General features: G+C 55.3%; 5 protein-coding genes across 5 annotated transcripts; 3 read left to right on the top strand and 2 right to left on the bottom strand.

The window, feature by feature from the left end:
* Positions 1 to 2,163: 2,163 nt before the first annotated feature.
* NCS54_00393700 (Hypothetical protein) lies at positions 2,164 to 4,237 on the top strand (the record flags this gene model as incomplete). Its single annotated transcript, XM_053149492.1, has 2 exons — positions 2,164 to 2,783; positions 2,857 to 4,237. 2 exons carry the CDS (start codon positions 2,164 to 2,166, stop codon positions 4,235 to 4,237), a joined length of 2,001 nt encoding a protein of 666 aa, XP_053005467.1.
* A 466-nt stretch (positions 4,238 to 4,703) lies between these two features.
* On the top strand, positions 4,704 to 6,644 carry NCS54_00393600 (Lysine--tRNA ligase; the record flags this gene model as incomplete). Its single annotated transcript, XM_053149491.1, has 3 exons — positions 4,704 to 5,275; positions 5,328 to 6,574; positions 6,634 to 6,644. 3 exons carry the CDS (start codon positions 4,704 to 4,706, stop codon positions 6,642 to 6,644), a joined length of 1,830 nt encoding a protein of 609 aa, XP_053005466.1.
* Positions 6,645 to 7,015: 371 nt separating this feature from the next.
* Positions 7,016 to 8,494, bottom strand: NCS54_00393500 (Hypothetical protein; the record flags this gene model as incomplete). The annotated part of the gene is made up of 2 exons (XM_053149490.1): positions 7,016 to 8,093; positions 8,145 to 8,494. 2 exons carry the CDS (start codon positions 8,492 to 8,494, stop codon positions 7,016 to 7,018), a joined length of 1,428 nt encoding a protein of 475 aa, XP_053005465.1.
* Positions 8,495 to 8,905: 411 nt separating this feature from the next.
* On the top strand, positions 8,906 to 11,721 carry NCS54_00393400 (Hypothetical protein; the record flags this gene model as incomplete). Its single annotated transcript, XM_053149489.1, has 3 exons — positions 8,906 to 9,403; positions 9,456 to 11,480; positions 11,539 to 11,721. The coding sequence occupies exons 1-3, from the start codon at positions 8,942 to 8,944 to the stop codon at positions 11,719 to 11,721; spliced, it is 2,670 nt and encodes an 889-aa protein (XP_053005464.1). The 5' UTR covers positions 8,906 to 8,941.
* Positions 11,722 to 12,718: 997 nt separating this feature from the next.
* Positions 12,719 to 15,348, bottom strand: NCS54_00393300 (Vacuolar calcium ion transporter; the record flags this gene model as incomplete). The annotated part of the gene is made up of 6 exons (XM_053149488.1): positions 12,719 to 12,885; positions 12,945 to 13,461; positions 13,514 to 13,744; positions 13,801 to 14,012; positions 14,073 to 14,366; positions 15,342 to 15,348. 6 exons carry the CDS (start codon positions 15,346 to 15,348, stop codon positions 12,719 to 12,721), a joined length of 1,428 nt encoding a protein of 475 aa, XP_053005463.1.
* Positions 15,349 to 16,316: the final 968 nt, after the last annotated feature.

The following is a 16,316-nucleotide window of genomic DNA, read 5'->3' as shown; positions in this document are numbered from 1 at the left end:
CCTGATAGGCGCGTGTTGCGGCTTTCATTCAGGGGTAAAAGCCGACGGTCGAGAGTTTATCGACGACGACCAAACCGCAACGGGTGGCTAACGCTCAGAGGAGACCCAAGCTCCTCTCCCTCCGAGGTCCTAGCTCCTGAAAACGAAATAGACGGTTGTGCGTTTTACGAGAACTGGGGGGCCACCGATGCTACTCCAAGGGGCGAGCTCAAGGCTGGCGTCGGTGTGCGGTGGGTGCCCGTGGTGAGGCGCCCGAGGTGAAGACGGAAGACGGGAACGAATTGCCGAGCACTCCAGTGTCAAAGGCCCGAAGACCTCAGCGGCGAACTGTAGGTAGGATCCAGCAGCTGCAGAACGTAATTAAGCAAATACGGAGTCTGGTTTTCTGCGGTGGTTAAGGGGCATGCAGAAAGCTCACCGTGTCTCGGACCAGGGTGTTGCAGGTTGGCCTCCCTCTTGAGAACAGCTGGAGCCAGCAAAACTCCCAGCAGAACCAGCAACCCCATGGTCGGTGCCACCCATGCCCTTGTCGGCGACCATCCGTGGTCGCCCGTTGGCCAATCCGCTCGGGGCTGGGCGTTTAGCGCTGTGAGACTGCCGATGCCAGCGGTCCAGTCTCTGCTTCCCCGGGCTCATCTCAATCTTGGCTTGCGTCCGTCCGGGCAGACACAACGGACATGATTGCTTGCCTCGTGCCTTGTGCCCGTTTACGTTTGCAAGTGCTGACTCTGCAACGGAGGGACGGCAATCACGTTATTATGCGAGCATGACGAGTTTGCCGGCAGAGACTGTTTGACGACTCATCTCATGGATGTCATATCCAACTGATGGCAGACGACAAGGCGAAAAAGGGGAGCCCCAAGGTTGGACGCCATGCAGCCAAATGTGAAATTTACTTGGACGCAACGGAACGGCAGCTTGCCTTAGCCTCAACTGTGCCTCTTAGATTTCGTGTTTCTGCCTGTCGCGTTTACCGTGTAATCTTGTGTCTGTCCGAGAGGCCAAGCCCGCAGGTCGTTGCAGAGAGGCACGGGTGCGATCCCGAGGCCGGACTCTGCCGGGACCGAAGTGTAACCATCATGGTTGACGAGTTGACATTGACGTTGAAGCGCGAACTGTCATGGAGGCTTTGAGGCTGCTGTATTATTAGTTGTGTCGATTGCTATAGCGGGAGCCTCCCGTCATCACCCCTTGGCGACCCTGAGTCGATCAAGCCAATTGCCGAGCAAAAGTGATAGGTAAGGACATCATCGATTTGAGTCAACCCTGTCGCTCAACCACCCCGAGAACCCTACTACGTACCTGCGCAATCACCCAGAGCAGGGCATGGCAATCAGCATTCTATTATTGACAGTTCGGCTGCGACCTGACCACGTAGGGAACTCAGATTCGACCCGACCACTAGAACCCCCAGAGAGAAGAGCCAACTGCCCTACCACGATCCCAGGACGCATCGACACAGAGTCCCAGCGGCGCTAGGACTGACCTCTTAGAGTGGTCGATCAGCGTTAAGCGAGCGACGGGAGAGATATCCAGGCGGCGGGACGGCCACTAAACGTCAGGGGTTCCGTTGGTGCTAACGGCGCCAATCTGGGGGTCCCTTGGAGCCCTCCACTCCATTTTTGGGGGGGTCCAGTCTTGAGGGGGAATGAGATGGATGGACCTTTGTTGGATCCGCCCCTGAAAATGGAGGAGGCTTTATTTTAAAATGGAAGGGTAGGAAAAAAAAAAAAGAATAATTAAACCCAGCGATACCAGAACAGGCTTCCCCTTTAGTCCCTCTCTCGTATCTCTCTCTCTCTCTCGCTCTCTCTTCGAGTCTCTCTCTTTTCTTTTATCCCTCCTTCTCCTCGTCTTATGTTCTAACCACGACTTTAAAGCTCGGCTCGTCTCGTGCCTCTTCCCCCGTCCATTAACCCCCCATCCCCTTTTGGAGGTCTCGACCCCAACACGCTCGTTGCTTCTATTCGATCGACCTTTTTTCGCTCGCTCCTTATGATTCACGCCTGTACAGCTCCCCAACTGGAGCCGCAGTCGCTATTTACTCTCTTGTAGTATCGAGGCCTCCATTTCCCACGCTCGTTTTTTGTGACATTTTTCTCTCGCTCTCTCATTTTATCCATCCTCTCTCCTTTCTCGTCTCATCCCTGAAGCTTGTCCACCATGCCCGATTCCACGCCCCAGACCACCGACTCGAGCACCCCAAAAGTTGGCGCCCCTAAAGACAAGAACTGCCCCTATTGCGGTCAAGCCTTCACCTCGTCCTCGCTCGGCCGCCATCTCGATCTGTACATCAAGGAGAAGAACCCGAAGCCCCCAGATGGCATCCACGATGTCGACGCTATCAGGAAGCTGCGCGGCGGTATCACGAGACGACAGCCGCGAGGTTCGCTGGGCGGGAGGCGGGATGCCTCGACTCCCGTGGGAACCCCCAAGGGAGCTGTCAAGAAGGACACGCCCATCCCCGAAAACGACGGGTTCCGATCGCCCGCAATTGCCAAGGAGAACCAGCTCGTAGTTGATACGACCATGAAATATTCAGGCCCCTTCCAGCCAACCTGGGAAGCGACGGGAGTCATGAACGATATCCCCAAGAGAGGCAGCTGGGAGGGCGACGCCACACCCGAGCCCATGAAGCGGCCCGGCATGCAGCGCACCGTGAGCAAGCAGGCCATTCAAAAGGCCCAATTCGACGTCAAACAGAAGCTGTCGGATGCCATGGACACGGCACGGGCTGCGGAGCTCGCACTGCGGGAGCTCCTCAGCTCTTGGAGGGCGGCCAAGTACGTCAAATCAATCTCTCCCGTGCTTCGGTGGCGCGCGCTGTTTGCCAGACCAAAGCTAACTTGACGGCAGGGTGCAGCTCGACAACAACTCGATGCCGTTCGACTTCGACCCCCTCTCCCTCGACTTCCCTGCCCTTACCCTCCAATGCCTGCAGCCGCCCCCGACCCTCTTCTCGTCCACTCAGCATCCCACATCGACATCATGGTCCGTCCAATCTCCCGGCCAGCGCGAGTTCGACGCGCTCCAGGCCTTTTTCAGGGAAGAATTCCGAGCCTGGAAGGTTACATGTACCTCTTCCACCACTGCTGTTATGGAAGAGTTTACGTACCCTCCATCCGCAGGCAACTTCCGAGACGTTCGCGAGGCGGTCCGAAAAGCGGAAAAGACTGCCGAGCAGCTCGAGGCGCAGGTTGACGAACACCTGCAGTCAGCATACACAGTCTGGGAGTCATTGCCAGTCCAACGGCAACAAGAGCTCTGGGTACTAGAATTAGCCCGCGGTGTGGGCAGGAAGCATAAGGAGGCCGAGAAGATGAAGGAGCAACACCACAGACTCAAGCAAGAGAATGCCAACCTCAAATCCCAAATTGAGCAGCTCAACAAGCTACAACAACCCAGAGAGTTCAAGCTTGCGACTCCAGTTACTGTTCCCCTAGAGCGAGAGTTGATTGCCGCTGCTTATGAACAGGCAGTCAGTGGCGGAAAGGCGCTCGGCTTTGCAATGGAGGACAGCCAGGTTGATCTTAGCTCAGTAGTCTCACGCTCCATCGAGCGATGGAAGAGCGTCATCGCTTCGTCCAGAGCCAGTTCTACCGGAATGGGAGCCCAACGATCTTTGGACCAGGCCACCCCAACTCCTGCACCTCCTACCGTCAATGGCACTCAACACCCGACACCTCAAGCCCAGACGCCAGCGCCGCCCCAGATCCAAACACCACAGCAGATGCAACCGCAGCAACCACAACAGCCATCACAACAACAGCAAACTCAACAACCGCAACAACAACGACCACAGCTCGCCAAGCGCTTGTCGACGACGAGCATCAACGCGAGCATCAACGGTGCGCCTAGCGAACAAGCTTCTCGCACAACTTCTACAACCGGCCCGCCATCCATCGAGGAGACCAGCGACCAGGACGCTGACGCCGAGATGGAGGATGATGACAGCTTCGCCATCATGAACACCTCTCCTGTCAAACCCCAACCACCAATTCAACAGCAAGCGACCCTTGAGGTGCCGCGGACGAGAGGGCCCGTTCAACAGCGAGGCGCGCAGGATCCCCGGTTCATGATGCCCAACGGGACCGGAAGCCCCGTAGGGCGGACGGCGATTAACATGAGCCGTTCCATGCCCAACATGAATATGGCCATGCAGAACGGAGCCATGCATGGGGCAGACATTACAATGGCCATGCAAGGGGTCCGCGGAGATCCCATGTACCTGGAATAGGAGGACCGTTATCCCGATAGTTGAGGATACGGCGTAATGCCCGGCATGGGCGGGTTTTGGGTGACATAAACGTAATGATGAAAGATCTCTGAGCGTAGTAATATCTTGCTCATGATGTGTTAATACGACCAATATTCAAGACTGTTGCTATCACCCATGGTTGACAATTGTCTGTTGCAGGTGGTCGTCTCTAACAATTAGATACATACTCCAACGCTTCCCTTCATTCTTATCGAGTGAGTGGCTGAGCCACTTGGTTGGTCCATGACCTGCTGAAAATTTACCCCGCGACTGTGGCGCGCACAACCACTTTCTTTCCTTCACCTGCCCCTCCAACCCATGCCCTGACTCTGTTCCACTGAGTCACAACAGCAGACCTTGACTCATTTTGTCGGCAGCAGAGATTTCGACGTCTGATCTGAATTTCCTGCCATTCAATCTTTACCGACCGACACCAGACGCAATCATGGCTGACGAGGCTGCCCCCCCGACCGAGCAGGTCGCCAACCTGCACCTCGACGAGGTCACTGGCGAGCGAGTCTCCAAGACCGAGCTGAAGAAGCGCCAGAAGGCCCGCCAGAAGGAGGAGGAGAAGAAGAAGAAGGCTGCCGCTCGTCCTGCCGCCGCGGCCGCTCCCAAGAAGGCCGGAAGTGCTGAGGCCGCTGAGAAGGATCTCACCCCCAACCAGTACTTCGAGATCCGATCGAGGAACATCAACAAGCTCCGCGAGACCAAGAGCCCCAACCCCTACCCCCACAAGTTCCACGTCACCTACGATCTGCGAAACTTTGTCCAGGACTACGGCCACCTCAAGTCTGGCGAGAGCGTCCAGGACAAGATCATCCAGATCGGTGCCCGAGTTCACGGCAAGCGAGCATCGGGCTCCAAGCTCCTCTTCTACGATGTCCGGTCAGAGGGCGTCAAGGTTCAGATTTTGTGCCAGGCTCAGGAGGTGCGAGAGGGCGCCCCTGCTTTTGAGGACCAGCACGAGCACCTTCGCCGAGGTGATATCATCGGCATTATTGGATACCCCGGCAGGTTGGTAGACCGGTAGAGAACTGATAAGAGATGAAACTGACATGCGGGTTAGAACTGCCCCCAAGAACAAGATCGAGAAGGGTGAGGAGGGCGAGCTGTCTATCTTTGCGACTGAGGTCGTTCTCCTGACTCCTTGTCTCCACGCCCTCCCTGATGACCACTATGGCTTCAAGGATCTCGAGCAGCGATTCCGTAAGCGATACCTCGATCTCATCTGTAACGAGAAGTCGCGCAATGTTTTCGTCACTCGATCCAAGATGATCACCTGGATCCGCCGCTACTTTGACGAGCGTGACTTTGTCGAGGTTGAGACTCCCATGATGAACCAGATTGCTGGCGGTGCCACCGCCAAGCCCTTTACCACTCACCACAACGAGTACGACATGCAGATGTATATGCGTGTCGCCCCTGAGCTGTACCTCAAGATGCTTGTCGTCGGTGGCCTGAACCGAGTGTACGAGATTGGACGTCAGTTCCGCAATGAGGGTGCCGATCTCACCCACAACCCCGAATTCACCACCATTGAGTTCTATCAGGCCTATGCCGATGTCAACGACCTGATGGACATCACCGAGGACATGGTCTCGGGCCTGGTCAAGTACCTGACCGGTGGCTACGTGACCACCTTCCACACCCAGTCTGGCGAGAAGTACGAGGTCAACTGGGAGAAGCCCTGGCCCCGTTATGAGATGATTCCCGAGCTCGAGAAGGCGACTGGCGAGAAGTTCCCTCCCGGTGATCAGCTCCACACTCAGGAGACCAACGACTTCCTCAGGGGCATTCTCAAGAAGATGAAGCTCGACTGCACACCTCCTCTGACCAACGCCCGCATGATCGACAAGCTGGTCGGCGAGTACATTGAGGAGAAGTGCGTCAACCCATCCTTCATCACCGGCCACCCTCAGGTCATGAGCCCTCTGGCCAAGTACCACCGCGAGATCCCCGGTCTCTGCGAGCGATTCGAGGCCTTTGTGTGCAAGAAGGAGATTGCCAACGCCTACACCGAGTTGAACGACCCCTTCGACCAGCGCCTGCGCTTCGAGGAGCAGGCCCGCCAGAAGGATCAGGGTGATGACGAGGCCCAGCTCATCGATGAGAACTTCTGTACCTCTCTCGAGTACGGTCTGCCTCCTACTGGTGGCTGGGGCATGGGCATCGACCGAATGGTCATGTTCCTGACCGACAACTACACCATCCGCGAGGTCCTTGCGTTCCCCTTCATGAAGGACGACAAGGCGGATGCGAAGAAGCTGGCTGCTGAGGTGGTCGGCATTGAGCCTATCCCCGAGGAGGGCATTGGTAAGATATACCCCTGTATGGCCTAGTTGCAAATGCAGTCGCTAACATGTCATGGGTAGGTCACAAGTAAAATGGAAATCGAAGCGAGGCATCATGTCATGAGAGAATATGTCATGAGCACGGAAGTTATGTTACACTGGGACTCCAAATCAGATCTGGATGGTAGATGCAGTCTCATATGAGATAGAAATAAAAAAAGAAATGTTTCCCGCCTTAGAGGGCTTGTTAACAAGATGCTTCCTAGAGTCGAGTTTTTCTACAATGCTTCTAATGATCTAAGTCGGCTGATCAACTCAGACCACACATCTACGCACCCCTCCCTTTCTTTCCCGTTCCCATTTGTGCTGTTGGTTGGTTCCATAATAATATACATTCGATTTCTGATTCTACAGGTGAAAGCACGTCCTCTGGTGCAATCACACCACCATCATGCCATCTCGTTTACTTGCGCAGCTGCATCTGCTTCAGCCGCTGCTCGAGCAGACGGAGGGTGGGCTTGGGGACGTGCAGCCTGTACGCCAACATGAGGGCAACGGTCAGGACACCCAAGCTGCCGGCCTGGTGAGCGGCGGCCAGGGAGATGGGGACCATGTAGATGAGTGTGCTGATGCCGAGAGCGACCTGGAACGAGACGATGTGGAGCAGGCCGGTGGAACCACGCTTGCAGTTCCGCGGAAGTATGGGTTTTATGCGCCTCGTGCGCGCAAAGATGAACAGGCTGACGATGGAGCAGAAGGTGGACACGGCGAGGATGCGGTGGTTCATCTGGACGGTGCTGGGGTTCTCGAGCATGTTGCGCCACCAGAGGTCAGAGTGGTCCTCCTTGCGCGAGTAGAACTTGTCCCAGAGCTCCTTCTTGGGGGGGAACAGACCCAGACCCATCTTGGGGAACTCGTTGTAGATGAGGCCAGCGTCGAGACCGGCGACAAGGCCACCGGACATGGCGGTGATGAAAGTCAGAGCGGCGACGGCGAAGACAGCACGGCGGAAGTTGCGAAGACCGGGGTTGGACATGGCCTTGATAGCCTTCATACCAGCCTCGGGGTTGGCCATCCAGACGTTATTGCGCAGGACAAAGAGACCAGAGAGGAGCATCCAAGAGTAGCAGATAAAAGCGGTCGCAAGATGGGTGGTCAGGCGGTACTGAGAGACACGGGGGTGAGATCCGGGAGCAAACAGGTCATCCTTGAGGCCAGACTTGACCATCCACCAGCCGATAATGCCCTGGAAACCGATGAGAGCAGAGATTCCAGCGAGGTTAAAGGCCATCCTGGGGGTGACCTTGCGGCGAGCGATGAAGTAGACGGTGGGTAGGACGAAAGACATGCCGATGAAGCGGCCCCAGACACGATGGAACCACTCCATAAAGTAGATCTTTTTGAATTCTTCGAGGTCCATATGAGGGTTGAGGAGCTTGAACTCGGGCGAGGCGCGGTACTTTTCGAACTCGGACTCCCAGTCGGCTTGGGACATGGGGGGGAGCGAACCGGTGACGGGTTTCCATTCAGTGATGCTCAGGCTGGATCAGGTCAGATACAGCATATAGGATGCTTAGGAGTGCAATTCATACCCAGACTCGGTCAATCTTGTCAGGCCACCAAAGACGACGATACCAAAGACACTAACAGCGCTGCCAATGAGCCAGTAACCAACACTCTTGTGTGTGGTCTCAGGCCATGCCTTCTTGGCAGCTTGCGAGACGGAGGGGGCGGCGGCAGAGACCTGCTCGGCGACGGTGCCCAGAGGCTTGCGGAGGGCAGCATCGGCGTAGGAGCGAGACCGGACGAGGTTGAGGATGCGGGAGGGCATGGTCCGCGGGGCAGCTCCCCGGAGGCACTGGTTGCAGACGAAGAACTTGGAGGGCGCCGAGGCCGAGGCCTGGAGGAATAACCTCCGGAACCCGGGGGCGAAGGACGCCATGATTGCGAGCAAAACAGGGCAATTGGGGATGATGGAGGGAAAGAGAGAATTTGAGGGGAGAGGTGGAAGATAAGGCGGTGGCCCAATTGCCTGTGCTGTCAATCTGTCAGTCAGTCAATCGGTCATACGAGGACCACGAACCACGAACCAAATATTAAATTCGACCATGCGATGGTGCTTTTCGGGGTTCGGCGCCGGTCCAGGTCCGCGTGGGGTGGGTCACGGCCACCTTGGGCCTGGGCGGAAGGAGCTAGGGAATAAGGCACCATTGATAGGCCGCATCTCCGTAAGTGCCCCCACCGGCCAAGGTCGGCCCCGCCAAGCCAAGGGTCGCTTCACCGCCCAAACTTTTTGGAACGGCAGAAAATATTGGCGAAAAAAGTGTCGGAGGTATTGGAGCAAGACAGGCACATTTATGAGCCGTCATCTTTAAAAACACCAACAAAAATGGGCGGACGTCAGGCTCACGGCCGATCACTCCTGGCCAATCCCAAGGCCAAAAATACCGGAAACAACAAAAAGTCCAAGGCGCGCTCGCAAAAGAACGCCCTCAACGCCTTTGGCATCGCCCAGGAAAACTTTGCGCCCCGGCAGAAGCTGACCCCTCGCGTGAGGCAGCTCGACGCCGACATCGAGAGCGAGAGGAAGCACGGCCGAGACGAAGATGACGACGAGGACGAGGAAGAGGAGGAGGATGAGCCCCAGAGGAAAAAGGTCAAGAGGCCCAGCCGACCCGCCGACGGTGGCGCCGAGGACGGAAGCGACAGCGAGGGTAATGAGTGGCGGCTAGGCGGTCTGAGAGAAGACGATGAGGACTCTGAGATTGAGAGCGACGAGGCGTTTGGTGATAGCGACGAGGAAAAGTTCCAGGGATACACATTCCGCGGGAGCAAGTCGACACATCAAGAGGTAGCTTCCCTCATGAGCTAAACAGCATGTGCCCTAAGCTGACATTGAAAAGGATGACGACTCGGAGGACGATTCCCAGGACGACGAGGGTCAAACACTTGGCGAAGACGCCATTGACCTAGCAACAGCGCTCGATCAGTTTGAAGAAGATTCGGACGAAGAGCCTGAGGGCAAAGACCAGTCTGGTTCTTCAGAATCCGACGACGATGCTTCAGACGAGGAAGAGGATGATGATGATGATGACGAGGACGACAGCGATGATGACGATCAAGAAGCCAACTCAGAGAAGCTAGAAGCTCTTCAGGGTTTGATCAAGGGTTACGGTGGTCAGAAGGACGACGAGGAGGACAAGCCCAAATCAAAAACCAAGATCAGCCTAAGCGACCTGGGACTCTCGGGTATCAGCGACGCCAACGTCAAGAAGTCGATGAAGCTCATGAACAAGGAGGAGAAGGAGAAGCGTCCTGGTGCTGCCAAGAAGCTGGATGTCCCCCTGGCGAAGCGACAACAGGACCGCCTGGATCGGAGCGCCGCCTACGAAAAGACAAACGAGACACTGGACCGGTGGAACGACACAGTCAAGCAGAACCGAAGAGCAGAGCACTTGGTGTTCCCTCTGCCACAAAACTCGGCCACTGCTGGTTTGGATACAACTGAAATTCGACCCCTGACCACTGCGAACCCCAGCAACGAGCTCGAATCCGCCATCATGTCCATCATGGAACAGAGCGGCCTGACCATGGACAAGCCCCAGAAGCCCAAGGAGAAGGAGTACGACGAGGAGGGTAACGAGCTCACGCGCAAGGAAGTGCTGGCCCGGAAGCGCATGGAGCGTGAGCTCAATTCGCGCGAGGCCAAGAGGGCCAAGCGCATCAAGAAGATCAAGAGCAAGGCCTACCACCGTGTACACAGGAAGCAGCGCGAGCGCGATGAGATGGCTACCAAGGAGGCCATGGAGGAGGCTGGCGAGATTGACTCTGATGAAGAGCGTCTGGCTCAGGATCGCCGACGTGCGCTTGAACGTGTCGGACAGCGGCACAAGGAGAGCAAGTGGGCCAAGATCGGCTCCAAGACAAAGCGAGCCGTGTGGGACGACGACTTCCGGGCTGGCCTGACAGAGATGGCCCGCAAGGACGAGGAGCTCCGGCGGAGGAAAGAGGGCCGTGCCGGTGGCTCCGATGAGTCTTCATCATCTGATAGTGACTCTGACAACGGAGATGCTTCGCTGCGGCGACAGCTGGCGGCTCTTGAGGAGGAGGAAGATGTGCCGCAGAAGGGTCTCATGAGCATGAAGTTTATGCAAAAAGCCGAGGCTGCCAAGAAGGAGGCCAACGACGCTCTCATCCGCCAGATCCGACGAGAGCTTGATGGTGAGGAGTTTGATGGCGACGGCGATGAGGAGATGGGGGAGGTGGGCCGTCGACAGTACGGCGCCGCCGAAGGTCAGGCATTCAAGCCAGCTTTCGAGAAGCCAACTCGGCCGGCCAAGAAGCAAAAGTCAACAGAAGAGGACGACGACGATGATGATGTGGTGATAACTACCAACGGAGCTGCCAGCAACCCTGCCATCCCCAACATCACATCCCTCGACTCCTCTCGAACCGTCTCATCAACCGCAGGTGCCTGGTCCCGCGGTGAAACCCGCCGCAAGAAGAAGGGTCAGTCGGCAGCCAACGTCGGCGACCTCGACCTCTCATCCAACGTCATCGTCGCCTCCTCCCGCAAGTCCAAGAGCAAGTCCAAGCCCGACGAGGAAGCTTCAGATGCCGAGTCCGACACTGACCAGCACCTCCCTCTCGCGATCCGCGACCAGGAGATGGTGGCGCGTGCCTTTGCGGGCGAGGACGTTGTCGGCGAGTTTGAGCGCGAAAAGGCAGACGTTGCTGAAGAGGACGATGACAAGGTCATTGATAATACTCTCCCTGGTTGGGGCTCATGGGTCGGTGACGGCGTGAGCGAAAAGGAGAAGAAGCGCCATCAGGGCCGGTTCCTGACAAAGGTCGAGGGCATCAAGAAGAAGGACCGCAAGGACGCCAAGCTGGACAAGGTGATAATCAACGAGAAGCGGATCAAAAAGGTAAAAACCCACACACACTCCTTTGCTCTACAAGAATCAACACTAACAAGCAACTCAGAACGACCGCTACCTCGCCTCACAACTCCCTCACCCCTTCGAGTCCCGCCAGCAGTACGAGCGCTCCCTGCGTCTGCCCGTTGGCCCCGAATGGATGACAAAGGAGACGTTCCAGGAGAGCACCAAGCCTCGCGTGCTCATGAAGCAGGGCATCATTGCGCCCATGTCCAAGCCCACTATCTGATCATAGAGAGATACCTGCATTGCCTATTTGGAATAGAAACAATGACGAGAGCATATATCCTCGACGCCACCGTTGCATTAGACTTTGCATCCACCTCGACGCCATGCAGACCCAGTGATCAAGGCTTTCAGATAGGATTTTCATTGTCTGGTCATGTGAATGAATGAATGAATGAAAAGCACCACCATCCAATCCAATAGGTCCATGCTCGGTTCGACATGTATACAGGTCCTCATTCGATCCAGTGTAAGCGCCTTGATGGCTATGCCTGTACATAGGCCCATCCATGCGTAGGTTCTCAGACCAACCCCTCAACCGTCAGACTTCTTGCGGTTCACTGCCAAATGAACTCGAGGTCTTCTAGATAGATGCGATAACGTATTAGTTCATCAATGATACCGACCTATCTAGGATATCTCGGAACACCCCTCAAACAACTTATCACCTGAGCTAGACAGACAATATGTCTAAGAACAATAGCGAATACAATTGACGTCTTTTTAATGCTTTTAATTCCTATTTGAGCTATCCTTCGTACCCGTCGCCTCTTGGCGACTTTGCAGTCCAATGATATAAACATGAAGGAAAAGCGGTTGCAAAGCATGCGGACTACGACTAAACAGTTAGTATCATAAACCCTCTCCTTCTCCCTCGTTTGACATAACGAAAATGCGCGACGGCGATAGTAATCCTTCCTCTTCTTCTCCCCTTCCGCAATTCTTCCCCTCCCCACTTTGAATCTCTTTGTTTTCAGTTTTCCAGTCCTATCCAGAGGACTGTCTGATCCTAGTAATACAAATATGAAAAATTTGGCTCGAATTATTGTGAGCAAACTTGTGGCCAGCGCTCTCGTATTTCTGAGAACCATCCTGACTGCCCAGCTTAGGCCCAGTTTCGCAAGTAGCTGCGGAGCATCCAACGTTGCCCAGTATCCAGAGGCACATGGTTGAAGTGTGGTAATATCGGTTATGGAAAAAGGTTGAGCGGGTGATATAATCTAGGCGCCAATCTTGCCGTCGATGATGCCACTAGGAGTGACGAGGAAGGCCAAGGCGATAATGGCGTAGAGACCGAGAAGCATAGCGCCTTCGAGATAGTTGGACTTGCCGTCCTGGACGGTGTAGGTGACGACAAGAACGGACACGGAAAAGGCGACAGTTTGGACTGGAGTAACAGGGTTAGAATCCAACACTTCGTAAAACTACGGGTTGTCCAAAACTTACAAGTCTCAAAGTGAAGGCTCATGTCAGAGCCAATGATCCAGCCAACAATGACAAGGAAAGGAGTGACAAGAAGAGCGATCTGGATGCTGGAGCCAATGGCAACACCCATAGCCAGGTCCATCTTGTCCCGGACAGCAACAACAACCGCGGTAACGTGTTCGGCGGCGTTTCCAACAATGGGGATCAAAATTAAACCGATAAAGGCCCTGCTGATGCCCGATGTCTCGACAAGGTTATCAATGCTTCCAACGAGGTAGTCGGCGCAGATGGCTACCAGGATAGTGGTGACAACAAGGACGGCGACAGCGCTGACAGTGCCGAGGGTAGGCTCCTCAGGCTCCTCGCCCTCGCCACCAGCGTTCTGGTTCTCGGCATCGAAAAGGTTGCTGTGGGTGCGAAGCTGGAAGACGAGGTAAAGGACGTAGAGGAGAAGCAGAATGATGGCGGTTCCGCGCGACAGAGTAAGGATGCTCTGATCCTTGTCCCTGGAGCCGCCCTGGTCAAGAACAGCGTACAACTACACCAAATATTAGTCGGTTGATTTTCAGCGTTTGAAACTGGGAACATACAGCAGCGGGAATGATAAGCGAAGCAGACGAGAGTGTCATGAGCGAGCAGGTGGTCTGAGCAGTAGCCGAAGAGAAGACCTGCTCTGTACCATTGCCAGTCTGACCGCGATGGATCATACCGCCAAACAGGAAGCACATGCCCATTACCAGCAAAAGGTTAGAGAGAATCGAGCCGAGCATAGAAGCCTGGACAATGTCGATTTGCTTTTCCTTGAGCGCAACAATGCTGACCTGTGCAGAGAGTTAGCATCTCGAATCCAGCCCAAGTTTCTCGCAGGGAGTCGCACAATCAGTTCAACCGCATTTCCAAAAGTAGCATTCAGCAGACCACCCATTGTTTCACCCAGCTTCAAAGAGATCTCTTCGGTCGCAAACGAAAGGACGGCGGCGAGGGGGATGATGGCGAAGAAATTGAGAGTGAAGACGGCGGTGGAATTCCAGCCCAGCTTGCCGGCAATAATGCCAATGGGAACCATAACAAGGAGGAAATTGACATAACCTGTGATGAAGAGTCAGTCGCATTCGACCAAGTGTGTTTTCAAGTCGAGCGCAAACATACTGCTAAGAAGTGTCACCTTGGTGACATGCCACGAGTAGGCGAGATGCCTCAAGGCAAAGTTCTGGTTATCAAGACCCGGGGTATGCTTCGAGTCGAAGAGAAAGGTCATGGTGCTGGAGCCTCGGCTGAGGCTGATGTGGCCGTTGCCATTGCCATTGCCATGGACATGGCCGAGGGTATCTTGGAGGGCCGACGAGGCACCGCCATTGCCGATGAGCGGCGAGTTCTCGTCGGCCGTGTGCGAAGACCTGCTAGACATTTGACGTCTGATGTAATGGTTGAAGGATGGAAGAGCTGTTGATGGCGAATCAAGGCACCGGCATAGTCAGTAAATGAAATCGTTTATGCGATTGAAAACAAGCCAAGAGGGCACAACAAGCAATTAAGCAGGACAAGATGCTTGGGACCAACAGCAGAGGGTAGATGAGCAGCACAAAGACCTCTTGTCTCAAACAGGAAAGCAACCGAACAAGGCTGGCTGCTGGGCTGACTTGGCCCCGGTCTGGGCCAGCAAGGGACTTCTTGGCTGCGTTTGTGAAAGGGACCAGCCTGCTGCGCCTCGTGTGATCTGCGGAATTGAAGCTTGTAGACAAGATGACCCGAAGGGGCTGGCGCTTGCAAAGGGATGGAGAGAGGGCGAGAGTAGGGCAGGGGATGAATGACAGGACGAGGGAGAGACGCCTGGGTAATGATGAAAGAGAGCCAGTGCCCAAAGCTGAAAGAACTCAAAGGCAAGGCTCAAGCAAGGGAATGGACACTGTTCGCCAGTGGTCCTACTCACTCAATTCGACGGCTCAGATCGCTTCACTCTGCAGGGTCGGGGGTATCGTTTGATGCGGTTGCCTTTCCCGTTCCCGTGTCCGTAGGATAGGATTGGGGAGCGAGGGAGGAGAAGGGTTTGAAGGGTTGGCCAAGATTTGGCTCGAACGAATATGGGCTCTCTCTCGCTTGTGCAAGTTGTGCCCGTGAGTGGCGCCCCCGACCCGTGGAGAGAGGGAAGCTAGCTAGCAACTTGGGACTCGCACTTGGGAGGGGTCGGGCGTTTTTCTGGGGGGTGTGGTACTGTAGTGTCGGAATGGGAAGAAGGGGGACGATGGGATGGATAAAGAGGATGGAAGATGCAACATTTACAAGTTGCCGATCTCTCCCATGGGCCTGGGTACTTGGGACACGTTCTAGACGGCTCTATGTTGTGTGTCTTGGAAACGGGAACGGCGCGAGATGCAGGCGAAAAGGTTATACGTAGGTAGTAAAGTCGTGGTTACTCACAAACCATGGCTACCGTATCGGCTGAAGCTTCTCGCGATTCAAATTGATAGATAGCCCGCGATGTGACACGAGGGCGAAAGGAGTGGACGAAGAGAAGACGAACGGACGAGCCGGGTAGGGCGCGTAGCGAAGAACCTTTGCTTCAAAGAGGGCAGTGTCAAATCAACCCCGCTCAACGAGGTAGCTCTGCTCTGTCGGTGTGAAAGCGCGTACGTATCAGCTGCGGTGAAGGAGCACAGCCTGAATTCGAGATGGTGTTTGGGGCGAACGTGCAAGAGAAAAAAACGTGGTACGGAGCTTTCGAGATTCCAGGAGGCCTCCTTTGCCCAGGTTTGAAGGAGGGAAGTGGGAAGCTCGAACCCACGTTGACGTAGGACATGGGTCGAGATCGGCGACCCACATTGATGAAGGAGCTTGATGTAGGCGGCCCGTGATTGGTCAACAGAGGTCGAGTTGGCCGGCAACCAGCCCGCAACCCGCTGAGAGCTCCCTAAGTTCCCCACTGCATCCACCGTCAGTGACATGTTGTACAGGGGTGAGCGTCTTTCTTTCAGCTAGGGAGCTCCAGTTGGGGCCTGTTTCTTGCGCTTGTCACTGTTGCTCAGTCATTCGGCTTCTTGGCCCCAGTCTAGATCCAGGAAGCGCCGATTCCAGCGAGGGCAAGGCGTGTTGGTGTTGGGCCGTCCAGTGGCTCAGCAGAAACCTTAACTGTGAACCGAGCCACGGACAAGACGTCAACCGCCAAGCCAATCTCGACCTCTCCCTCTTTCTTTTGAGTGTCTGATGGTGGTGGCCTCTGCGTGGTTGGCAAAAAAGCTTATTCGACTTAATCTCTTTTGCTTGGCGTCGCAGCCACCAGGACACGACACCAAAGACTCTGCTATCGCTTCAAAACTTGGAATTCCACGCACAATACAATCACCATCGTCATCGTTCTCAAAACATGCAGAGGCCCCAAAGTACAAATGAAATCTG

This window comes from Fusarium falciforme, chromosome 3, assembly GCF_026873545.1.
Source record: "Fusarium falciforme chromosome 3, complete sequence".
Taxonomy (NCBI): Eukaryota; Fungi; Ascomycota; class Sordariomycetes; order Hypocreales; family Nectriaceae; genus Fusarium; species Fusarium falciforme.
This window is presented reverse-complemented; position numbering and strand designations above follow the sequence as displayed.